The sequence below is a fragment of the Barbus barbus genome (assembly GCF_936440315.1).
Source record: "Barbus barbus genome assembly, chromosome: 24".
Taxonomy (NCBI): Eukaryota; Metazoa; Chordata; class Actinopteri; order Cypriniformes; family Cyprinidae; genus Barbus; species Barbus barbus.
Genome location: NC_136752.1, coordinates 12,501,421 through 12,528,306, shown reverse-complemented (window position 1 = coordinate 12,528,306; position 26,886 = coordinate 12,501,421). Strand labels below are relative to the sequence as shown.

Genomic DNA, 26,886 nt, shown 5'->3' with positions numbered 1-26,886 from the left:
TGATGTCTTTATATTGATGTGATGAAAACCTAAGCACTCCTTTTATTGTAACAGGTAGCAGTAAATGATTTTAATTTACAATATTATGAGATGTAATTTTACAATTTCATGTGCTTGTTACGATACATACACACACACATATATATATATATATATATAGGCGTTTTAGCAGCCTCCAACCTTATGGGAATAAATTCATACAACTTTTGAATAGTCCCCTGTTGAATGTTGTCTATAAAACATATACCAGTTCTTTTAGAGACGCTGAAGAAGGGAGTCTGCCTCTCCAAAACTGCCCAAAGCGTTTTTTGCCCAGTATTCTTCTTTGTTTAAGTCTTGACATGCTCTGTGCATAGTCATAATCGTAATAGTGATAGCTTCTGCATTCAATAACACTTAGTTTAAAAGTTAATATGCAAAATATGCTTATTTTTTTCAACGTATTTACTTTTGACGGTGGAAGCAAGAGATGCATCCCAACATAAGCATCTCTAAACATGTTGCACATATCAATCCAAAACAACTCCTTGATGCATAAACGTTCCCAGTATTCCAGAATCGCTGAGAGATGAAAATATAGGAGCAGAATCACGGACGTAATATCTGACATGATTACATTTAAACTCTTTATCGGCCAAAAAGGAGTAATTTTCTTAATATTACTTGTGTTGTGTGACAAAATGTACATGTTTATTTCTGACGCCACTTTTACCTCAGTTAACCTCCGCAGGGAGAAGCAGTCCCGTCCGAATGGGGCTTTAGAAACTCAACGGGTTCAAATGTTGTTTACAGTGTTCAGCTGCTCTGCCTGAGAGGAGTTTTGGAACGGGCGGTTTGGGATGGAAAATGACTGTGTGCCCAAGAGTATGAATGGAGACTAGGCCTCAGATAACATTAAAAACATCTTTGTTTTCACGAGCGCACTCATGCATAATAATGACGGGTAAATCACCTCTGTCTTCCTCCATTTGACGTGCTGTCAGAGGGACGGAAACCTAGAACGCACACATACTCTCTGCCTTTGATCTGAGGCAGTTAGCAGCGCATGCAGATGATGATCCAATCAATAATTAATTGAATTGAAGAGCTGCAGTCTGGAACAATTTTACTGCCTGTTCAATGAGTCTAACGAGCATGAAGTGTTCATGCATTAGTCAGCATGCAGGACCGTGAAATACTGATGTCAAACATCCTTGACTGGAAAACCTCAGTCTGAGTCACCGCTAAGTACGTTTACATGCACTTTGTAGGTTCGATTTCAGTCTTTAGTATTACTGAAAAGCTAAAAACCAGCCTAAGCTGGTTGGCTGGTTTAAGCTGGAAGTAGCTGGTTTCAGCTAGTCTCCCAGCCTGGCTGCTTTCCAATTCATTAGCCACCATAGGTAAATAACTGCAAACTACTGCGTTTATGATTACAATAATAACAGATTATGATAACAAATAGTGACCGAAACAATGCCACCTTAAAAATAAGATGGATAGTATGAATGTAGTCCAGACATACTACACCCTTATTGAGTTCAGGGCCATACACACCAAGGGTGAAAGTCATAATTATAAAGTTTTATTGAGCTTTCTAGTTCTGATGAGTGATATTGTTGGAATCACTTTCATAATGTTTTTGGTTTTTTTTTCCAGCTGATTAATGACACAAACATTAAGCAGAATCAGAATCTGACTTTAATGAGCTCAAGTATTTAAAGCGGCAGATGGCATCACAGCAGCATGTGCTTATAATAAACAAAATGTCATGATCCATTGGTAGTTATCGTTATATCAACAAGTATTGCGTCAGACATGTCTTTTTCCTGCCATTCACACGTCCTCTCCCATGGCCTCACAGGATAGTAAAATGTCCATCAGACGTGCAAGTCAGAATAGGAACTAGTAGGTGACCTGGGTACTTTTCGCCTACTGTTTTTTTTCTTCATCCAGCACATATGTTATTCGGGATACAACTGGCTTTGACACGGTGCATGTGTTTCGAAAGAAAAAGGTATTGCACAATTTTTCTAAAAACATCTGATTATAGGCATGTACAAAGCGGAGTCGGAAATATCATAATTATGATTCCGAGCACATGACTAGCCAACAAGTCATATTTATAAATAAATAACCAACTTGGAAGTACAAGTTTCAGCAATAGTTCATCCAAGAATCAAAGTTCTGTCATTAATTACTCACCCTCATGTTGTTCCAAACTCGTAAGACCTTTGTTCATCTTCAAAACACAAATTAAGATACTTTTGATGAAATCTGAGAGCTTCCTGACCCTCCACAGACAGCAAGGGTACTACCACGTCATTTTAGCTGTTTGTCGTGGACCCCGAAGAGAAGAAATTGTTGAATAAAGTCTTTATTTTTATTTTCTTTGCACACAAAAAGTATTCCCGTAGCTTCATAACATTACGGTTGAACCACCGATGTCACATGGACTATTTTAAGGATGTCCTTACTACCTTTCTGGGCCTTGAACATGTCAGTTCTGCTACGGTCTAAGGAGGATCAGAAAGCTTTCGGATTTCATCAAAAATATCTTAATTTGTTTTCAAAGATAAACAAAGGTCTTATGGGTTTGGAACGACGTGAGGGTGAGTAATTAATGACAATTTTCATTTGTGAACTATCCCTTTAATTGAATTGTGACTATGCACAATAGATTTCAGTAGTTCAGTGTTAGCATGTAGCGTGTATGCAACTGAGTCACTAGCACATTGCTTCTGAATTCTAACACTCAAAATGAAAATCACTTGTAAATCACCTACAGGTGTGAATGTAAGTTGACAACTGGGTGAACAAATCTGAGAAAATCTGTTTTAAATTAAGATGAATCAAAAAGTATACATGTTTTTAAATATTTTTTAAACATTTTGTGCTTAAAAATCTTTGTTACATTCACTGAGTTTCCTAATCCTGTATTGGCATGTGAGACTGTGTACCTCTGAATAGCATGCGCTCGCACTCTCTGAGGGGACTGTGAATGCTGCAGGCATATCAATATTTAGCTCCCAGCTTCCCATTCATGATTATTCAGAGGTAATGGAATATTTCAGAATCCTGTACCTGAGGCAAGCACACAGAGTATTTAAGTTTCTGAGGCTGAGGCGAGGCATACATTAAAAGCAGCTCTTTTTGAGAACTTCCATTCACCTTACAAATGCAAAGGCATGCATGACAGTTGACTGGTGATGCTAATGAACCGAGGTAAACTCTAGAATTATGACATTGTTGGTTACCCTTTATTTAACCTCGGTTTAAATCATTTAAGAGTGATGATCGGTCAGCAGCTAATCATGAGACATCCTGCCCCTGATCTGTTGATTTTGGCCCTTGTTATCTTGATCTTGTTGCACAAGAGTTCTTGAGGCTATCTATTGTCCTGTTTCTTTCAGCTTGGGACCCTCTGGCTGTTTGTACTTTCTACTGGTCCGCTCTAGTTCTTGTGTCATGATCTGATTGGTTGGACAGTCTCAAACTGATTTTGGTTGATTTGGGCTCTTAGGAAAAATCCTGGTTTGATTGGTCAGAATTGTTCTCTCGACCAGTGTCTCGCTGTGATTGGTGGATTTGGATGCTTAAGGCTGTATGTGTGTGATTAGTTAGTGGTGTTTTGTTCAGGGCATTCACTGCTCCAGGGGCTTATACACAGACCTCTGTACAATCCCCAAACAATCCCCTAGTGCAGAAAAAGTTCAGCATGATTGCATCAGCAAAAAAAAGGTCATTTGTAAGGAGAATAAATTTAAATATTGGTAATTTGGACAACATACAAAACTGTGCAGGTAAAATATACAAGATCCACACACTGTGTTGCTGCTAATAGTGTGTAAATTTATTCATTTGTGCTTACTTACTAGTCAATATATATAAACAGTTTATTCAGTCATCAAAACAAGGATAGGAACACAGAAATATAACAAAAAGAGTTTCATTTTGAACAATGGTTAAGTATTATGTAATCTAAAGAACTTTTCCAAACACAGCACATACCTCAAAAGTTGTGTTTGTGTGGTTATCTAGCCTAGAAATGCTCTATACAGCATGAGAGTGTGTCTGAATGTGGGATCTTGCTCCATGCAGAAGGTCAGATCTCTCAAAGTCACTCGAATCGGTGCTCGAGTAGCAAACTGCCCACATGAATCTAACAACTGGGCAGACAGACGTAAAGAATAAATTTTTTGAGCCACATGGATCTAAAAATGTTTTTTCTCTTATGAAATAATTCATGATAAAATGATAGCACCTGCTTGATATCATCACAAATTCATAGTGAAAAAGTAGTACACTTCAGTATACTTACACTGATATTACTTTAGTACACTTGTACGCACATTAGTTGCAAATAAATTAAAATTTATTATAGATTAAATTAAATTAATAAAAGTTAAAGTCTGTGCGAACCAGAAGTTGCTGCCGACTTTCAGTATGGTGATGCATTTCCACCTGAAACAGAATATTGAATAGAGGGTGGGGTTTTATTTTTGCACTCCTCCGCTCATCTTTCACTCGCAGCAAACTAACGGTTGGAGGGGTGTGGTTAAGCAAATTCTGCCCGAGCCGTCAAACTGCCGTCATCAGAGCAGGAGCCATTCCGGAGCGGAAGCAAATGATCAGATTTTGATTAAAGATTACTAAAACAATTGTTTTTTTTTCAGAGGATTAACTTGCACGGATTAATTGTTCACCTTAAAGGAACACTCCACTTTTTTAGGAAATAGGCTCATTTTACAACTCCCCTAGAGATAAACATATGAGTTTTACAGTTTTTGAATCCATTCAGCCGATCTCCGGGTCTGGCGGTAGCACTTTTAGCGTAGCTTAGCATAAATCATTGAATTGGATTAGACCATTAGCATCTCGCTGAAAAAATAATAAAATAAAAATTTTAAAGAGTTTCGATAATTTTCCCATTTAAAACTTGACTCTTCTGTAGTTACATCGTGCACTAAGACCGACGGAAAAAAAAAAGTTGTGATTTTCTAGGCTCATATGGCTAGGAGCTATACTCCCGTTCCGGCGTAATAATCAAGGAAATTTGCTGCCGTATTACACAGCGCCTGAAAGTAGTCCCCAGCTATATCATAACTAGTTACCTGGCTGGGGACTACTTTCAGGCGCTGCGTAATATCACTGCACCTGCTGCACCCATGGTACGGCAGCAAATTTCCTTGATTATATATCTACATATATCACTACAGTTAAAATATAATGAAGTAATTTACATTTGCCTTAATATGCTAGTCAGAAAAAATAAAACAATGGTTTAAAATAAAACAAATTGAAATGGTAAAGTGCACTGTTTAAAAAGTTTACTTAAGTGTCTTCTATTAAAAGGTGTGTAAAACTCATTTACGCCTTGGCCTAATTATTTAATTAATATGAGAGTACAGTACAGTTGAAATTACAGGGCTTTTTTAGGGTGCTTTCACACTTGGTTCGATTGTCTGAGTTTGGTTGCTCCCCCCTCCCCCTGCCCCCACTGGACTGCGTTCATGTTTTATTTGGGTCAGAACCACGGTTCGTTTGCGTCATCAGGCTAGCAGCTGTTTACCCCATTGCTTAGTAACGACAGCACAGGAGAAGGTGGCAGAATGCACAACATTGCTCTCTTCACTTGTATATATTTAAACGGTTTGTTTTGTTTTCAAAGCTTCAGTACATAACGGCGCTAACGTCTGTCTTACGAATGTACTGCAAATGCTCTAAAGGATGCTGAAGGCAAACAGAAATGAGATATACAACTCTCTGCTTGCAGCGCGTCAGTCACGCTCGTCAGGAAAGTGAGTGAAACACAAACACATTTTTATCAAATAATATGTAATTAATAGCAGTTCACTTCTGTTATTTGGTGCAATTGCATTCACATCAGAACTGAACTGTACCCCAGGCCACCTTTCTTTAGCAGACTCTGGTACGGTTCGCAGGTGTGCACCCGAGTTCGGAAGACAGCGTTCACATCATCCAAACATATCGAACTCTGGTGTCAATCGAATTCAGGTGCGCACCAAAAGTGCTAGTGTGAAAGCACCCTTAAATATACCTTGAAGTACACTAATCATGCATGACCGATATAATTAAGTGCTTTTTCACAAGGGGAGCTAAAAATAGTTAATTATCCTTTTGAGAAATCATTCAATCAATCAGAATAAACTCACCTTACTTCTGGAACAAGAAATACAGTATAATACAGAGAAACATTTAGGCATATACATAGATATGAACAAATAAATGCTGCTGCAGATAATTTAACTTTGGAAACACAAGGTTGGCGTCTTTTAACCTCCGTTCTTTTTCTGCCAACTGCACTGGCTTTTTATAGAGATACTCATTCTACTACAGAGATGAAACCTCAAAATGAAGCAAACACTAAACTTCCCTAGGCAGAGGCGTTTTTTCTAAAAGGCCTGTGTAATTTAAGCACACAAAAACTCAAAACCATCTTTTCACTTATTAATATCGCTCACTGCCTAAAGGAAAAAAGAATTCACAAATGTAAAAACTAATTAAACTAAGCTAACATAAAATCCTCTAGTCTTTTGTTCAGTCTTTCCTTGTCCTTTTTTTCTCATATATTTTATATAATCACTAACAATACCATCCGGTATATATTACAGGTAAAGTTAAGTCCTTCCCCTTTAGGCATAAACAGTACATTACCATCAAACGTTTGGGGTCGGTAAGTATTTTAACTGTTTTTGAAAGAAGTCCCTTACGCTCAGCAAGGCTGCATTTATTTGTTCAAAAATACAGTAATATTGTGAAATATAATTACAATTTTAAATAACCATTTTCTGTTGAAATATATTTTAAAAGATCATTTATTCCTGTGATGGCAAAGCTGAATTATCAGCATCATTACTCCAGTCTTCAGTGTCACATGATCCTTCAGCAACCATTCTAATAAGCTGATTTGGCATTTTTAATATTAACATTTCTCTTATTATCATCAATGTTGAAAACAGTTGTGCTGATTAATATTGTCTAAACAATTATACATTTTCTTTCAGAAACCTCTGATGAGCAAAGTACAAAAATAAAAAAAAAAACCTTATTATAAATGTCTTTACTGTCATCTTTGCTGAAAAAAAAAAGTACTAACTACTTAAATGGGGATATTCACATTGACTCCATTGTCAGGAAGGCCCAGCAGAGGCTGTACTTTCTTCGCCAGCTGAGGAAGTTCAACCTGCCACAGGACTTACTGAAACAGTTCTACTCTGCCATCATTGAATCCATCCTCTGCACCTCAATAACTGTCTGGTTCAGCTCAGCTACCAAATCTGACCTCAGAAGACTACGGAGGGTAGTCCGGACTGCTGAGCGAATCATTGGTACAACCCTCCCCACTCTCCAAGAACTGTACTTATCCAGAGTGAGCAAAAGGGCTGGTAAAATCACTCTGGACCCCTCACATCCAGCACACAACCTCTTTGAACTGTTACCATCTGGTCGACGCTACAGAGCTCTGAGCACCAGAACGACCAGACACAGGAACAGTTTCTTCCCTCAGTCAATACATCTCATGAACACTCAATAAATAAACGTAGAACACACAACTAATACATTATCCATTCACCACACTCACTTATTTTATTTTCTCATTTCTAATTTGCACATACTTCACCTGTACATACATAGTCGCCTATATTATATATTATATATTGTGTATTTTTTATTTTTTTTGCTGCTTTGTACATTGGTTATTGGCTATTTCCTGTTATTTTGTTTCATTACCTGTGTCCTGTCCTGTTACTGTCTTTCTGTTGCACTGTGGAGCTTCTGTCACTACAACAAATTCCTTGTATGTGTAAACATACTTGGCCAATAAAGCTCATTCTGATTCTGATTCTGATTCTGAAAAGAATCTTACCGACTCAAAATCAATGAACGGCAGAGTATCAACCGATTTTATAGCATGAAAAAGTCAAATCAAAGAGATTGATGTGTTTGGTTGACAGTTAGTGGTGGCCTCAACATACCAATTCCCTTTCTAAAGGAGTTTACTAATATTTAAGTGACATGAGAGCAAATGCGTAATTTCATACAGCCACACAGGAAGACTTGCACATGAACTTAATAAAAACCAAAACAGCTTGTCTAAATACAGCCAGAAATATAAAAATGACCAAATGCTCTGTACTAAAGACTGTTTATATATGTGATTGATTTTGAACACATATGTAAACATTTCCTGCACATCTGCACAGAATGAAGTATTAAGACAGTATACAGGAAAACTCTGAACAGAGGTGACTGTATAGACATGTGCAGGTACCTGGTTGGCCCCTGAGCCGGGAGCCTCCAGAGGTTTCCTCTTACGTGGCCCCAGGGCTGCCAAATTTGCATCTCTGTGCTCCATCTGTGCCAACTCCAACTGCTGCATCTAAACAAGGGCAAAAGAGAGAGAATGTGCGTTTGACAGGCATTCAAAAATAAAATAGATATTTCCATTGGCTCACCCAAATCCACGTGGAATGTTTGTAAAAAAAACAGAAAGCTGTTATTGGTGATGACTCCATTTTAGCACTATTGATTTTACTGATAGACTATGACAAAGAACCCAAGTAGGAGGCCTGTGCAAAAACACACAAACATGTTACGTGCTCTCTAACACACGACTAGATGAGCGTTACCTTGTAAACAGACACACAACTCATCCAGAGGGCTTTCATTACATTCTGTTCCCTGTTTAGCCGCAGGCTTCAATTCCAGACCCAATATTAGACTCAATTAAAATGAGCCCCCAATTAGAGAGCCTTGTCTCCAGGGTATGTGTATGTATGTGTGTGGATTTGTCTATGTGGGGCACAAATGGGACTTTATGAAGAGTATTGATCGTCCTCATTGCTATACAAGGGAGCAGAAGGAATGAAAAACAGGTTGTGGAGGAGGGACGCATGTATTTTTATTAACACCAACATACAGAAATCCTTCTACCTCTTTGGCTCGCTGTTTCAGATGCTGTTGCTCTGGGTCTTCGCTGTTTGTGCGACTCTGCACGCAAATAGAGGGGGGAAAAAAAACAGTAAATTTTAAATGGAGACTGATTCCTGGTGTTTTTCTCCTCTTTTGTTGTGTCTGCTGGTTACCCGAGCAATGCTAAGCAAGGCTTCTCGCTCCTCTTCCTCCCTCCTTTGTTTCTCCAATCTTTCCAGTTGCTCCAGGAACTTCAGCTGAGAGCATGTGTCATTGGTCTGACTATAACGCCAATCATCCTCACCACAGGAGAAACACACCACAGAAAACGGAGCACGACAAGACAAATTTTAGACTGTGGTACGTTGGTTTATACAAGTCAACATGAAACAGCATTACCTACCCATTTTACATCTATATTGCAGTTATTGCCTAAAACAATTACTGTATCCAAAACCACATACTTTGCAGCCTTAAAAAAGTATGTTCTATATGAATCTGGATGTACATTATTGTTATGTTGTCACAGTCATGTGACTTGAGGTATCAGTTGTGTCGCTTCAATATCATTCACAATTGACCGTTCGCAAAGAGCTTGATTGACAGGCGATCTGACCAATCAGAATGTGTAATCCTAAGACCTTGTTTCATATCAGAAGTAACCTGCTCGGTCTTCTCTGTCGGTGTGTTGTCAGTTCCTTTGCAATGTATTTTTCACTGCGTGAGAACGTGTGTAGCAGTGGCGGACTGGCCATATGGAGCACCGGGAGTTTTCCTGGTGGGCCGCCCCTTTGCTTATATGTATACATAAAAAATGAATTGTAGTAAATGTACGTATAGGCTATCCTTCCATCGGCCCAGACGAATGGCCCACGCAGCCCAATTGATAAAAAAAATTCTACTTAATATAGCGTGCTCTGGCTCAGTGCAGCCGCAGTTCAAAAGCGCTCAATGTCAAAATGTTTGAAATAGCCAATCAAATCGAAGGCGGCGGGGATTTACGGTTCACAGACGCTGAGCTACGCGCGACTTGAATGCAAGCTGAGGTAAGCAAGCAGCTAAACATGACAATTCAGCAATATTTGCCAACCATTTACAATAAAAAAAATTCAGGAATGCAAACTACTACTGGCCTTTTCAAATTTCTCAGATTTTAATGCCATTTACGTTATTCGTCAATGTAGCCTACATAATATAGCAGTTTTCAGCAGACATGAGATAAGAGTTAATGTAATATCTCTATATAGGCTTTCTTCCATGATTTCACATGCCTAAGAAAATGTTTAAAGATCTATAAAAATCATGCTCAATCTAAAACATTGTAAATCTGAAGACTTTTGCTTTCGAGTGCTGTGCATTGGAAAGTGATTTATTATAGGCCTAATGAAAATATAATTTGCTAATTAATTCACATGCATTATTTTATATGGTTAAAAGTTTGAAATAAGGCGTTTTATTTATTTGAAAGAATATTACATTTATTCGATCAAAAATACAGTAAAAAACAATAATAGTATCAAATATTACACTTAAATGGTTTTCTATTTAGGATATTTTAAAATAAAATGTATTCCTGTGATCAAAACTGAATTTTCAGCATCATTACTCTTTCAGTGTCCCTTCAGAAATCAGTTTAATGCTGCTTAATTATCAATTATTTGTGATCAATTCTTAATAATGGTTTTTATTATTGGTATATATACACCAATAACCAATCATTTTATTAATCGTTCTGAGTTAAAGAACAGCATTTATTTGAAATATAAGTACTTTGTAATAAGTGTAAATATCTTTACGGTCACTTCAATCAATTTAATGCAACCTTGTTGAAGAAAAATATATATATATTTTAAATCTTACAAGACTGAATGGTATCACATTTTCCACAAAAAATATGAAGCCGCACAACAGTTTTCAACATTCATAATAATCAGAAATGTTTAGAATGCAAATCATCATATTAGAATGATTTCTGAAGGATCATGTGACACTGAAGACTGGAGTAATGATGCTGAAAATTCAGCTTTGATCAGTAATAAATAATTTTTTACTATATATTCTCATAAAAGGCAGCTATTTTAAATTGTAATATTATATATTTCACAGTACTGTTTACTGTATTTTTCATTATCAAAAATTTGTATATACTCTTTTCCACAACTGGAGCTCTATTCCTTAAAATGATAGATGTCAAGCTTCTGCAAAAGGACAAATACTGTATATGATGACAAATAGAAAGGCCCATAGAAACAGTCAGCATTCTGCACTATTCAAGTCTTAGACGATACCAGAGCATTGTGTCATATGGACTGATAATATTGGTATTTAACTTTAGTGATATTAAACTGCCCCCTTAAAAATTATGTACTATTTGCCATATACACCAGGAAAGACAAATTATAAATGTCAGGAATATGCCACTCCTTTATGGTGTGATGTGGTGTGTTGCGGACCGGGTTTGGTGGGCCGCTCTGTGCCAAAAAGTCCAGGGCCACTTTTTGGCCCCAGTCTGCCCCTGGTGTGTAGTGTGAGAGCGGCATTGTTTGTCGGTCATGGCAACAGTAACTAAGGGTGGGCGGGTTTTACGAACGGTCAATTCCTCTCCCATGGCCTCATGGGATACACTAAAAAATAAATTAAAAATGGTGCTATATAGCACTAAAAATGGTTCTTGGCTCATAATCATAGGGGAAACACTTTTGGTGCTATATAGCACCATATCTTCAAAGGTGCTATACAGCACCTTTATCAAATGGTGTTATGTAGAACCATGAGAGGTGCCATATTGCACTGTATTTCAAGAAAAAAGATGCTAAATAGCACCAACAGTGATTCTTTGGCTCGTAAATAACCTTTAAAAGGAGCTTAACAGGTTCTTTGTATGGCAGTGATGCTATAGCACCTTAATCACCCCAAAGAAACACTGAAGAACCATAAAGGAGCTTAACAGGTTCTGTATATGGTAGCGGTGCCAAAGAAGCGGTGAAGAACCACTGAAGCACCAAGATTTGGTGCTATATAGCACCAAAAGTGGTTCCCCTATGATTAGGAGGCAAAGAACCACTTTTAGTGCTATATAGCACCATTTCTTTTGTGTAGTTAAGTGTCCATTTGATGTGCACTTTGGAATCTTAGTGGAGGTAGTAGGTCATCATTTTACATACTGTTCTTTGTGTACTACATAAGGAAGCAAGCATATTAAGATCAAGCCATAGCATAGATTTGACTATTTTTTTGGTGCTGATTCCAAAAACAGCCTATCACACTTTTGTGCATTTCGTAGCACTTTTTCTTTTGACAACCATTTGTAAGGTAAAGAAGTATTTTATTATTCCTTTAAAGGGGTCATATGATGCGATTTCAAGTTTTCCTTTCTATATGGAGTGTTACAAGCTGTTCATGCATAGATAAGATCCCTAAAGTTGCAAAGACTAAAGTCTCAAACCCAAAGAGATATTCTTTATAAAAGTTAAGACTTGTCCACGCCCTCCTAAAATGGCTCATTTAAACACGACCCCACATGTCTACGTCACTGTGTGGGAAGAATTGCATAACACCGCCCAAATGTATACGCAAAGAAAGAGGGTGTCATTTTTATTCTCGCTGTAGTATTGGTGCTGTCGCCGGCGCCATGTCCTGGAGATGCTGTGTTTCATTGTGAAAGCGAAAGTGTGTGTGCAGCGCATTTTACAGAGAACTGTTTCCTGAACCTGGGAGAGTAGCCTACAATGGCAGCTGTGCACAAAGGCTGTTTTTATAAAGTGGGGCAATTCCAACTTTGAAAGGACAGTCTGGCTCTTCTGACTCACAGCCTCCAAGTATGTTTTCACATATAAAGAATTTTCCACTAACTATTCAATAGAGAGTTTTGAGCAGTGTAGAGTTGTGCTTGTTGTTTGTCGTTTCTCCGATCACAAATGCAGACATGGTAATGTTTACGCGGTGCGATGCAACGCGACACGTAAAAAGACAGTACAAGTCATTATAATCAGTAATTATGTCCCCACTGGATGCAACTAATGTCTTGTTTATAATGGGTTTTATTGTTTTTGTCTGGGCGCGCTGGGACACGGAATCACAGTATGGTAAGGGGCCAATCACAAAGAGGTATTCGACCAATCACAACGCACTGGATAGCTGGCCAATCAGAGCACACCTCGCTTCTCAGAACAATGAGCTTTGTAAAAATCGACACTTTTCAGAAAGGCGGAGCTTAGAGGACCAACAATAATGTACCGTATGTGGAAAATACTGTTTTTTGAACCTTAAACCACAAACACATTGCATTACACAAAATAATGTTCTTTTTAGCAACATCATATGACCCCTTTAAAAAAGCCATAAAAACATCTTCCTTCCTCCTTTGATTATTTTGATAAATGCATTAAAGCTGATAAATACCCTCATTTTAAATTCTTATTTTGTGGGGAGAAGAAAAAACAAAAAAAAAACAAAAAAAAAACTGTACATTATGGAAAGTTTCTATTGAATTTTTTTAAGATACAGGGCTATGTTATTATTCCTGCTCATGCAGCCTAGGTGATGTCTTAAATGAACAGTATCTAACAAGTTGTTCTAGAAAGACTGATATAATATCAAATTGCACTGAGCAATGCTGCATGATAAGGATCAATTCTGGTATCTTCTCTGAACCCAAAGTTTTGGTCCCACATTACATTCAGGTGTTTTGAACTATTATATACACGTCAAAATGTAATTTTAGGTACAGTTTACCAGTTGTGTTATTGAACACTTTTGTTGCTATTGAGGTGGATACGGTTAAGGTTAGGGACAGGTTAGGTAGTATGATTAGGTTTAAGGTGTGAGGTAGAGTCAACAGTGTAATTGCAGATGTAAGAAATTGGTTACACTTTATTTTGATATTTAGACTTTAGACATTCTACTATCTATAAGTAACTTTGTAACTACATGTCAATTAATTCTCATTAATTAGCAACTACATGTCTACTAACTCTCAGTAGGGTAGGTTTAGGGTTTGTAGAATAAGTTGACACTTGCAAAGTTTCTCATAGTCGGTATGTTGTGGACCCATCAAAATAAAGTGTTAGAAGATATTAAGCAGACAGTCTACTAATATTCTAATGACTGCTAGTTGACATGTAGTTGCTGCAATATTTAAAGGGCGAAAATGTGCTGTTGGAAAATGTTAAATGGAGTTCAGATAATTCACTTTTAAATTGTAGCTTAACGCATAATCAAATTATCTTAAATATATTAACGTGTCAGATGCGGGACATAGGTACAAATTTGTGAATGGCACATTGAAGTTCTGTGGGCACAGATTGTGTGTGGGCCTGATAATCACAGTGTTCTTCAAGAATCACATGAATGCCCCTCTAATTCAGCATTTGTACAGACCTATTTACTGCCTGACAGAAATGGAGATTGTGTAAAATTAGAGGCAAATGTCTTCATCGAGCTGGCATCCAGCGATTTTGTTGTTTTCCTCCGATGTTTATATTGTATTCACATTTCCATAATGTCAGACATGCTTTGTTCCCGTTGGTCTGTTACGCTTGCCGAGTAGACAGACATCTGCAAACACTCCAATTCCATCTCATTTTTGCCCTTTCTGCTGATGCGGACCGAGTTCCTGCAAGGCCAAGCCTGTCTCTTTCATTTCCACATTTTCTCTTTTCGTCTCCTCCTCCTCCGCACGACTCCCCCTACCTCCTGGCTATTTCCCTCTCTCCGCCTCTGTCGTCGTTTCTCTCCCTTGTTCCGACGCTTTTTTGATCAGTGCAGCAGAGTGGATTCCTGCCACTCTGGCAACTTTGTGCGGCTCGGCAGTCATTAGCATACTGATTAAGCAGAACAGGCTCGTCAGAGATACCACTGATCAAAGACGGAGACTGCACTCGTGTGTCACAACACAGCGCAACATATGCCCAAAAAAAAAATACAGACAGGATGCATGCCGTAGAGGCAGAGCTGAGGGAGGTGAACAGACTTTGACAAACAGAGACGGTGGGAAATGCAATATCACTTTGAGTAAAGACACTGACGTACAACAACAACAAAAAAAAAAAACTGTTAATGCTACAGCTGAGGTCAGTGAAACGGAGGAATACAGCGATCAGGAATGTTAGTTTTAAATCATTTTGCAATATCGAGTTAGTAATTAGCAACTAATTACAGTAGATGAAAAGTAATTTGTTAAAGACTCTTTTGTGTCACATTTTCTCACTCTTAGAGACTCTTTCCTTTCTAAAACCAGCCAAAAATAAGCAAACTGGTTTCGGGTAAGTGGCAAAATCATATTTGACATGCAAGTTAGTAATTGCTATTTAATGCGTGCATTTGAGAAATTACACACACACATATACATATATATCTTTATAGAAAGAAATTAAGTGGGTTGGTTGAAGTTACCGATCTGCAGCACTCGTGACTGAAGGGCTGATGGGAATAAAAAGGGCTCCTCTTGACAGGAGCGGATCACTGATCCCACAAGCTCGGAGCCAGAGGCCAAAATACGAGCATTCTCCTCACTCAGGTTCACACCGGCCATGGAGGCCACATCATTAATGTCATCGTCATCTCTACATGAAAGTCTGTCAAGAAAACGAAAGGACAGGATTTCACTTTTTTGTCTTAAAATGAATATGCTAATCGTATAGCTCATCTAGACATCTTAATCTATAGCGACACTGACTGCCTTCTGTTCACATTCATCCTATAAAGAACCAATATGCACATTCACCCGCTGTGCAGCAGCGAATGGCCGCAAGTCAGAGCTATTACCGGAAAGAGCCCGAGGTGCTGTCCTTGAAGCCGTGTGCCTGTGCTGGAAGGGGCAGCTGGGAAAAGTGTGTTTTAGATGCCTGAAGGATGGACTGCTGCGCAACAGCACCTGTGGGGACAGAATAAAAATACAGATATTTTTATCAGCCTGAAATGAATTGGGACACTTGGAGGTGAAAGAAGCACAAAAGTAATAAAAGCTCACCTAGTCTTTCAGTGTATTGAGCTTTGATCAAAACGACGTTCATGTAATGAGCAATATCACACGAGTAACGGTGCGATATGGCTTTATATAAGCTGATATGGATCTGATATACAGCCATATTGCACCGCTACGAGTGTGATATTGAGTTTATACAACAGATGGGCAGCACAAGTGTGTAAAATACAAAAAAACAAAACAAAAAAAACCCCCTCTTTTCTATGGAACTATTTCCTTCCGCCACAGGTTCAAATCTCAGTTTGACAGTTCTAAATAAAATCTAAATATTGAGAAAATTGCCTTTAAAGTTGTCCAAATTAAGTCATTAGCAACACTTATTACTAATCAAAAATTAATTTATGGTAGGAAATTTACAAAATATCTTCATGGAACATGATTTTTACTTGATATCCTAATGATTTTTGGCATAAAAGAAAAAATTATCATTTTCACCCATACAATGTATTGTTAGCTATTGCTACAAATATCCCTGTGCCTTATGGCAGGTTTTGTGGTCCAGGGTCACAAATAGGCACTGGATAGTTTGCCAGATCTGTTTTGCAAATATGCTATTACAGCTTCAACTGCTCCTGCATTTACCTAATACATATTTAAAAGATCTGCGATCCACTAGCATTGCCTCTGTGAGCGACTGGTACATTGCAATCAACCTATTGGGTACCCCTGATGTAGAGAATTATATGAGAGAGATGGACTGAGCGAGTGTTTTTACCGGCGTTATTTATAAAATTATAGTGGATCTGCCATTACACTCACTGTGAGAAATATTTCAAGCAGAGTGATACAAACGGTGAAATGGTTGGAGATTTGTTCTGAGAACAAAACTGTCACTAGAATATCACACAGCTTGAAAAGGCTCTCAGCCAATAAGATTCAAGGACTGGAAAAAACTGTTGCATAAATATATATGGCTGTTTCATTGATCAGCAGTTTAATGGAAGTGCCTATGTGTTGAGAATTATAATGACCCCCTTGTTAAAATATGAGCAAAGGAGGTTATGATAAACTCTTACATTCAAAAAAACAAAAAAAAAAAAAAACTATTGAAAGTGTGTGTGTGTGTGGGGGGGGGGGGGGGGGGGGGGGGGGTGTTACATTATGAAATAAATATTTTTTCTCCAATACATGTTGGTCAGTTATTAGCACCCTTAGAAATAAAATATGTATAAACTATCCCATACTGTACATGTAAATGACCAGCTATGACTCAGGAATATAAATATGAGGTTAACATTCCCTTAATTATGCATCACAATGAGTAAAACCGAAGAATAGAGTTCGGATGAGCTGCACAAGATTGTTGAACTTTACAAAATAGAAAGTGGCTGTGAGAAAATAGCTAAAGCATCCCATTTCCACCATCAGGGCAATAATTAAGACGATTCAATCAACTGCAGATCTGCCTGGAAGAAGAAATGTGCCTATATCATCCTAATGCACAGTGACGTGTAAAGTTTGAATTGACAGACTCTCCAAAGATCACATCTGGAAAATTGCAGGAATTAGTTGAGTCTTGGTGTCAGAAAGCCTCAAAGAAATGGTTGCCAAATGCTAATGGGACTTCAAACAGGACCTGGAACTGTTTTAACTGCATTTTTTGATCAAATAAACACAGGCCTGATGAGCATAAGGGACTTATTTCAAAAACATTGAACTGACTTCAAACTTTTGAATGGTGAAACTATAGCTTATACCTGCTGGATGAGTATTGGTTTGAATGAGCATCTTTTTAGTTGGAGTTTGGTTTTGTGCAGGTAAGCCCGTCTGAGCTGATGTCAAAGACTGTTTGACGATTGCTCCTTTAGGCTGCTGGATCACCTGACAAGGTAAAAACAAAATCAATACAAAAACAGAATTCCTAAATAAATACAGCAAAGATGCAAAAATTATGCATATGAAAATATTCAAAGAAAGTATGCTGGGTTTAGTCCACCTCAAGGACACTGTTAAAACCATTTTAGACAGGAGCACTTTCTGCAAACCCTCAGAGCACTTTCTGATTCTGAAGTAATCAAAACCTCTAAAGTCTATTCAGGTATATGGGAAATGAGCTTCTGTATTTCACTGGAAATCCATCAAGACGTCCAATAAAATGGTGTTATTAGATTACAGAAAAACAAATCATGACATTATTTGAATATGATAACATGACATTCCTGGTAAGAAATCGGGTAAGACTCATGCATCTTTGTCTCTAGTGTAAAACTAATTTGGCTCTGCTTGGGCTTGTGGGATACTGGTGGTTTTAAGTGAATTAGCCTGTACACCGTGGGCGGTGGTGAGTTAACCGGGAAATGAAGACAAAGTGAAGAGAGGCTGTCATAAAAATGAACCAGTGCGCTGGGAAGGAGGCAGTGTGAAATTAGAGTGTTTCACTCTCACACAAACACACACACAGACAGTCTACCATTACATAAAACATCAAAACGCTGTATTCAGGATCCCCAAACACACATACCTGAATTCCAGACACCATATGGTAGTCTAACTATTGATAGAGAAATCATACATGCAGATTAACATTAAATCAATGCACATACATAATTGTTTCCATGGTGAAAACACCACCACTGAATGATCATTTGTTTTCCTTATTATCAAATTACTCTTCCGTTGTTTCATATAGGCAAACCCCTGAAATCATCATGATAAATTACATTGCCGGGACTAAAAATGGGCCGGGGTTTACCAGCTGAGCCATTCTGGTTGGCTGATTGGGCTTGAGGGAGGAGCTGATGGACAAAGTGGACTTCTGGTTTGCGGCCTTGGTTGGTGCTGAATCTGAGGGCTTGAGTTGGTCGCACTGCTGAATGAAGAGCTGTGAGTTTGGGGTGAGCTGACGGACAGCTGGCAGGCTCCTCTGAAAGAATTAATACATCAGCATCTCTGGTTGTATGTCTCTAATTTAGCTCATACCAAAGAGGTCGTGTCTCATTCATACAGTACATGAGCTATGAAGGTCTGATAATAGATTTCATCTTAAAAATCAGGTCAAAAATGAGGTCAGTACCCTCATATATACCCATATGACTTTGTTGAAGTTGCTGGTAATATCTGAATGAGTTTTAACTGCATTCACCTTCAGGAAAGGCACTAGATATGGCTGAGGGGATGATTTGAGCTCCATATAGAGTTTTTCAGTAAACTCTTTTGCTTCTAGTTTCCCATCCTACATGTAAAGAAGAAAACAAAAGCCCTTTAAAACACAATGTACTGTAATATATTGATTTTAAAAGCAGCAAGTGACATCATACCAGCAGGCCTTTGACAAGAGCTTTGACATTCTGAGCCATGTTGGCCGAGCGAGTGCCGCTCGATGCTAGCTTCATAAGAGTGACCAGAAAGTTTTTACACTTCTTCACATTCTCCAAGGTCTCCTGATGATAAAGAAAATTAAACATTATCAGTTTTGTGATGCACATAGTGAAAATATATAAAAAAATACTGGTATCAGCTAATATTGGATATTTAATTTTAAATATCAAAATGTACTTTTAGTACATTTTTAGCAAACACACATTTTTCATACTGTACATTATAAAGTTGTGATGCCTTAATTCACTTTTTAAACAACTGAATAAAGGTTTAAGTGTTTTTTTTTTAGCTTGTTCAGACCAATAAGAAGTTTTAATAAAGTTTCATTAATAAAAATTTTCTGCCATTTATCGGACATAACATGAAAATAATCTGCTTTTCCATATTAGTCAAATTTACAAAACAGTAGTACACAGTAGTAAACAGAGGAATAACATTGTATTGTTATTTAATAAAAAGTTTTTAAAAGTAGCCTATATGTTTGATCAATTTAGCCTTCTCAAATCATCATGACTCGCATAATGTAAAATCCAATACTACAAAACAGTTCAAGCATATATCACAATGCTAGTTTAAACGTTTAACCTAGACAAATGTGCGCTATTAGGCACATATCCAATTGTTTGTGCGGAGAGTGGAAGCTGAAGCGTGCTTTGCAGGACATGGATAGCCAGCGTGATCACTTATAACAGTGTCAACAAAACGTGCTTTTGTAAAATAAAGAAAACAGGATGTGCTTTCTGCCATCTCTGTCTTGAAAAGGAGCGGTTCACAAAAATTAACCGAAACTCAGTGAATACTTGCCTCAGAGACATGATAAATATATCTATAGAAAGCTTTAAATTACTACTTTAACGAAATAACTCCAATCAAAAACAAACTCTTTAATTAATCAGTAAAGATGCATTTCTCTCTACTATTTTCCCCCGACTTGTGTTGTCAAAAGACCCGGTACTTCGGTACCAAGTCGGTACTAAAAAAATTAAAACATCACGGTACCAGGTGTTTTCAAGTACCGGTGGTACAGAGTACCTGGTCAACCCGGTTCTTGAGGCGTAAGGCCCTATGATATCCGTGATGCAGAAAATGCGGACAGAATCTCGGAATTTACAGTTTAGCACGGAATGTCACAGAATTTGTCAAAGTTTGGATGAATTAATCAAAAGTAGGTCATTACACTTAAATCAAATCGCGACATAGACTATCTGTAAATATTAAGCCGCAAAAGTTGTTCTGCGAGTCTCTCTGTATGAATGAATGGAGCAGACTAGGGGTGTGCGATATGACGATTTTTGATCGTGGACGATAAAAATGTCTCCACGATCTGCTTTTTAAGAAATATCGTAGTATCGTGCTACAGAAAACATATCAAATACAGTTCTGGCGCCTCCGTCTCTACTGTACAACACGACATACAGCAGTTGAGTTACGCTGACAGGACACTGCACTTATTCGCGATCGCAAAAGTACATTATTTGCACACAAGCCTTGCTGGTTAAATGTTTAATTCGCGCGCTGGTCTGACGTGCGCTTTTTCTGAGCGCATACACCTGAAGCACGCACTAAAACGCCTGTCTAACAGCGCGAGCGCCTTATTACTCAACTAAGTTATATTTTGCGCTAATACTGTCAAAACACACAAGGTTTACATACAGACTGAGTTGGTTATCTCTAAAATGAAAGTAAATAGTTAAGAGAGAAACGGACGCGTGCCTGTTTATTAGATGCTTGCAGCTCTTAAAGGGACAGAACACTAAACGTGCTGTCGACTGTCATTAAAGGGATGGTTCACCCTAAAATTTAATTTCTGTCATTATTTACTCACTCACATGTTGTCCCAAACCTCTATTAATTTCTTGTGCTGAACCCAAAATAAGGTATTTTGAAGAATGAGGGTAACCAAACAGTTGCTGGTCCACATTGACTTTGATAGCAGGAAAGAAAAATCCCATGGAAATCACTGAGGACCAGCAACTGTTTGATTTTCCACCTTCTTCAAAATAGCATTTATGTTCAGCAGAAGAAAGAAACTCATTCAGGTTTAAAACAACTTTTGAGTAAATGATGGTATAAAAATACAACATTATGACAGAATTGACAGACAGATGACAGAATATTAATTTTTGGGGGAACTATTCATTTAACGTTAACAAAACAACAAAACGCAAAGAGAAAAATCACTCACTATTCTTGACTGAAAAACTTTAATACAGTTGCTTTAGGAATCAGTCTATCTAGTGTTTTATTTTTATATTTGTTCATTCAATTTCATTGAATGCTCTGCTAAATACACCTATTGTACCTGAAAATAAAGCACTTTTTTTATTATTTGTATATTATGTGTATTTGTAATGTGTATCTTTGTTCTTATTTTTTTATAAGAAAGATAAAATAATGAAAAATATTTTTTATCTTCACCCACTTTGGCCTAAATATCTGCCATGCGTCTTTGTCTTTCTAGTTTGGCTGTAATGCTCAGACAACTTGTAAAACCAAAATAGTAAAACTAACATGACAAAGAATCGTGATAAAATCGTGAATCGTGATATTTCTAAAAAAAAATCGTGATATGATATTTTTCCCATATCGCCCACCCCTAGAGCAGACGCGCGTTTTTTTTTTACTGCATACTCAATGAGGACATGAATATATAAACAACATCTCCAGAACTGCTCTGAGTCACTTCACAAGCATTTTACCATTTAATTCGAGTAAAACCAGCGTTGTATCATATAGCTACACACACACAGAAATGTAAAGGTATTCAAGGCAACCCGTCAAAATAAACGTTTCTTAAAGACATTGTGCCAGAAATATATTACTTATTTAGTAGAATGTATGTGGTACTATTACTACTGTTGAAAACAATTAATAAATCTTTATTTTTAAAGAAATAATCACACAACATTTCTTCCATATTTTAATTTTAACAAAATAAAATGTTTAAATTTCATAAATTAAAAGAAATTAAAATTGGGTGAAACTTGCATACTGTTTTTCATACTTTATTACTTGCGAAAAAAACTTGAAAATTTTACATATAAAGAATGGCATTGATTTTTGTACATTTTATTTTTGTTTGACTTTATTAATAAAAATAGTACGTTTTTTAATTAGCATGTTTTTGTGTTTTGCTTTGGTACCGAGAACCGTGGATTTTCACTGGTATCGGTACCGAATACTGAAACTTTGGTACCGTGACAACACTACCCCCGACACATTCATGGTAATTACTTTTGCCTGTGCTTTGCGGCAAGCTTTAGCCTATTGCGTGCACTTGCCCATGGAACTCTTCTAGCTGCGCTGCTGAAGGCGCACTCGCTGCTGCTGCTGCTGGCGGAGACAATACACTGTGCGAGCTGGTCTCGACAGTTGCTTTCTCGTGCCGTTTAACACCAGCGCGGCAAGTATTTTTCATCATCATAATTTTCTAAAATGTAAAAATAGGGAGAAGCCTAAAACAGGCCCGCATCTGAGCTATGACAGGAAAATTGTCCCGAAGCCCGGCCCTAGGGGCATAAATAAGGGGCTGAAAATGCAGGGCTTTACTTTTTATATCAGAAAGCTCCATATTCTCTTATATAATACTATATGAACCATAAAAGCCTGATGTACCACATATCACTCATAACACATTTTTAAAAAATATATTTTGCATAAAGTTTGTTAAAAAAAATTCTGATGTTGTATCATATGTCAGGCTTTCCAGGATTAGTATTTGTGTACCCGTACACACATAATTTTTAACAAACTTACAGCTGTAAAAGTGACTGGGGTTGATGATGTGTCTGTGCTGGATCTGGCTGGTACATTAGGAGACACCATACGTGGGGCATTACCCTGGGTGGAGAGAGCACCTTTGCCCACAGACTGCAGAGAAATTAAGCATAGACATGATTAGGTAGATGAATGCGATACGGAATGACCTACATTTCTATTTAAATCACTGAGGGAAAGCTAACAATGCATTTCAGTCAACATCTTGCCCTGAAGTCAGAGTATGAATCATTATTTTTGTTTTGTTGTTTGGATCAATAATTGATGCAGCCAAAGTGAGTAATACCTTTACAGCAGAGGTATTAATTATGGTAGTTGCAGTGACAGAATTAGTCCTCTGGTTAAAGGTCCCTAGTGTGCTGCTGTTTGGAGTCATTTGACTGGCTTTGATAACAGGCCCCATGGTAGAGCTGGGCTTTCTGATGGCTGTCCCTTTAACACCGGCTGGTTTAATGATGGTAGCTCCTGTTGTACATGATGGTGTGAAAATAGCAGTCCCTGTAGCGGTGGGTGGATTCTGAATGGCAGTCCCTGTAGTGGGGTTAAGTTTAATATTGGTAGTAGCTGATGCACTGGAAGGTGGGAAAGAAACTCTGATGATTGGTGTAGTGGATACAGTTGCCTGTAAAAAAAAAAAAAAAAAAAAAAAAAAAAAAAAAAAAAAAAAAAAAAAAAAGATAAATGAAATAAAATGGTGCATTTCCATAAATCAAATGCTTGTAAGATATCTTATAGGATGGCTTTTCAAGATTTTGGTATTGTCAGTGACTGCCAAATATGGTTAACTTACTTTGTGAGAGAAGGCTGCTTCATGTTTTCATATGCATACAGATGCATTTATATTACGACAAATAGTAAGCATTAAAGACTGTACATTTTTCAACATAATTAGCTCTTTTCAAAATTAACATATTTTCCCCACAAGACTTTAAAAATATATATATATGGAATTTTCTCTCACAATTCTGACTGTTTTCTCTGTATTCTGACTTCTAATTGTTCGTAATTGTTTTGCCACACATGAAAAAATTAGGTAATTGCTACTTCTCTCACAAATCTAATTTTAATTCACACACATTGTGACCTTATTTCTCGCAATTCTGAGTCTGAAAAATCAAAGTCTGAATTGTGAGATAAAAGTTTATTTATTTTTATACTGAGGCAGAAACGATAATGTAAATGTTATCTAAAAAAAATGTTATCTAAAAAAATTTTTGCATTAAATGTATTTTTTTACACAATTAAAATATTCAAATTAAACTATAATTGAATTATTAAAAAAATATATTTTCCGACAAATGCAAATATTTAAAATATGAATGAATATATAACATTTCAAACAAAGTATTAGTATGACACTTTTCATGATCAAAGATAATTATATAGCCTAATCATACATAAAATCTGGGGGAAAAAAATAAAAAAATTCTCAAAACTGCATATGCATAAAACAAGAAAATTGTCCACTGACCCAATTTTGTCCCTCTGGTGAGACTGTGGGCTAAAAGACCATAATCCAAATATCACGTGTTTATATCACTGGGTCTTTGTTTCTATTCCCAGCATTAAAAATAAGTGACCAAAATAACACACCTGTGAGGATGGGGGTCTAACTATAACAGAGGCATTGGCACTGGCTGGTTTTGGCAACATTCCCTGAGCCTGAGCCAGAGCCTGCTGAGATACCAACATCAACTGCCCGCTGTCACTGCGGATTAACACCATTCCTTCAGAGGCAGGGGAGAGAGAGTAAGACATCGCCAAGACTGATAAGTAGGCTTCATGATTAAGTACAGTATTACAGTTAGAATACCCTAACAGTCCAAGAAATGAAACAGTGGATCCTGAATCCACACATAAAGCTCACCTTGTGGGACCTGGAAGTTGGCCGGCAGCTGCAGTGGCACAGTTTGAGGGGTGCGTGTCATTGGTACACTTTGTGATGGGGTGGAAATCCTTGGCAATGTCACGACTGCCCCTTTGGCCGTGGTCAGTGTGGTGACCCTTGGCTGGCTTATGGCCACAGAGCTTACCGAGACCCTTCCAGACTCAGGAGCCAGTGCCAAACTGGTGGCCCCTGGTCCCTGAGCACTAGACGTCACCACCCTGGCCCCTACAACCACTGGTGTGGTGGATCTGATCTGAGCAGGGCCTGCTATGACCTTTGGAGCAGCTTCAGATGAGGCTGAACTGGAACTCATAACTGTTACAGGCCGCAGACTAGCAGAGTTTGAGGAATCAGCCTGTCTTTGGTTTGGGCTGCTCTCCTTCCCCATTAGAAGCTAAATCTGTTTTCAGAGGTGTTACCATTAGCGTTTGAGTCTGACACCTCTTTTTTCTTGTCTAATACGGTTTGTGAAGTTTCCAGTGGCTCCTCAATTTTGCTCGTCGTCGTTGTTTTCTTCGTTTTCTGTTGGCGCGCGAGACTGATCATTGTCTAATTTGTCTGAACCCGATGTTTCCGACATTATTTAGTCTACTTTGACGATGTATTAAACACAGATTTAGGTAGAATTCGGTAGAGAGGATAAACTTGAAACGTTTTTCCATCTATATGTTCGATTAATCAAATTTATACGTACAAATACGCAGGAGGCACGACTCAAATACAACTTTCGCCATTTTAACAGTTGGAGTTTTTTTATTCATTCGAAAGATTCGAATCATTTGAATTCATCAACACGATTCATGATTCATCGGTTCGTTCGTTGAGTCTTTCTGTACGCTACACAGTTACGCCAGCAGGTGACGACATGTCTTTTGTGTGTGTGATCGAGTCAGTGAATCACTCAACCGATTCGCTAAAAGCTAAATAGTTCATGACAGTTATGATGCTTCGTTCAGTGCTTTTCCAGGGGGCTGTTTCATAAAAGACGCTAAGAAAAGCGGTATTAAAGTCCAAAACATGACTTGAAATAACCTAACAAATCAATCGGGACTAAAGCAGTTTCATAAACTACAATTCAAGTTAACACAATCTCGCTAATTGATCCAGGTTCAATGAGTCAGGGTAATTTGACGTGCACGCTTATTCGTGAACAGCCCTTAATGTCGATCGTGGATTAAATCGATCCACCATGGCAAAAAGGGAATATTTGTGCTGTTTAATGCATTTGAGACATTGTGTTTTCCTCAGTGCATAACTGACACGTCCTTGGCAATGTCACGACTGCCCCTTTGGCCGTGGTCAGTGTGGTGACCCTTGGCTGGCTTATGGCCACAGAGCTTACCGAGACCCTTCCAGACTCAGGAGTCAGTGCCAAACTGGTGGCCCCTGGTCCCTGAGCACTAGACGTCACCACCCTGGCCCCTACAACCACTGGTGTGGTGGACCTGATCTGTGCAGGGCCTGCTATGACCTTATATTCTGACCTTATATAGACACGTATATTCTGCATCTGTATTCTGTAAATGTTAGAAAGTCATGCAAATATATCCATTTTGCAGCCAGGAGTGGGCGGGGCTTACGCGTGCATGCGCGCTACACAGACGGAGCAGGATACAATAATAGCGCAAGAATTCTGAATAAAATTTACATTCTGCGAAAATATTTGTTGTTGGACATTAAATGTGATACGTAGAATTTTAATCCTACATATAAGTGTCTTTTTTTATGATAGCAGTAACTAAATCAAATGTAAGATGCTAATACAGCCATACTCTCTCAAATGAGTTAAATGTGTGTTCCTCTTATCAGTTAAAATGTAGTCTGGTTTCTATTTTTTTTTTTTTTTTTTAATTCAGTGATTTTAACTTTTGATTTCGTGTTTTTAATGCTTTAATACTTTAAAGAGCAATTTTAGATTGTAATGTTTTAATGTTCTAATAACCATAAAAGGTACAGCTGTCATAAAATCAGAGAGAAAGGCTGCATGGCTACACTGTAAAAA

General features: G+C 37.8%; 1 protein-coding gene across 1 annotated transcript; it reads right to left on the bottom strand.

Moving 5' to 3' along the window:
* Window positions 1–6,443: 6,443 nt before the first annotated feature.
* On the bottom strand, window positions 6,444–25,689 carry LOC306844209 (transcription initiation factor TFIID subunit 4-like; the record flags this gene model as incomplete). The annotated part of the gene is made up of 15 exons (XM_079376176.1): window positions 24,864–25,689; window positions 24,590–24,723; window positions 23,283–23,618; window positions 22,976–23,089; window positions 19,159–19,281; window positions 18,984–19,073; window positions 18,594–18,764; window positions 17,599–17,722; window positions 15,682–15,790; window positions 15,310–15,491; window positions 15,125–15,144; window positions 9,090–9,215; window positions 8,938–8,994; window positions 8,276–8,383; window positions 6,444–6,467 (listed from the first exon to the last, which is right to left on the bottom strand). The coding sequence occupies exons 1-15, from the start codon at window positions 25,270–25,272 to the stop codon at window positions 6,444–6,446; spliced, it is 2,127 nt and encodes a 708-aa protein (XP_079232302.1). The 5' UTR covers window positions 25,273–25,689.
* Window positions 25,690–26,886: the final 1,197 nt, after the last annotated feature.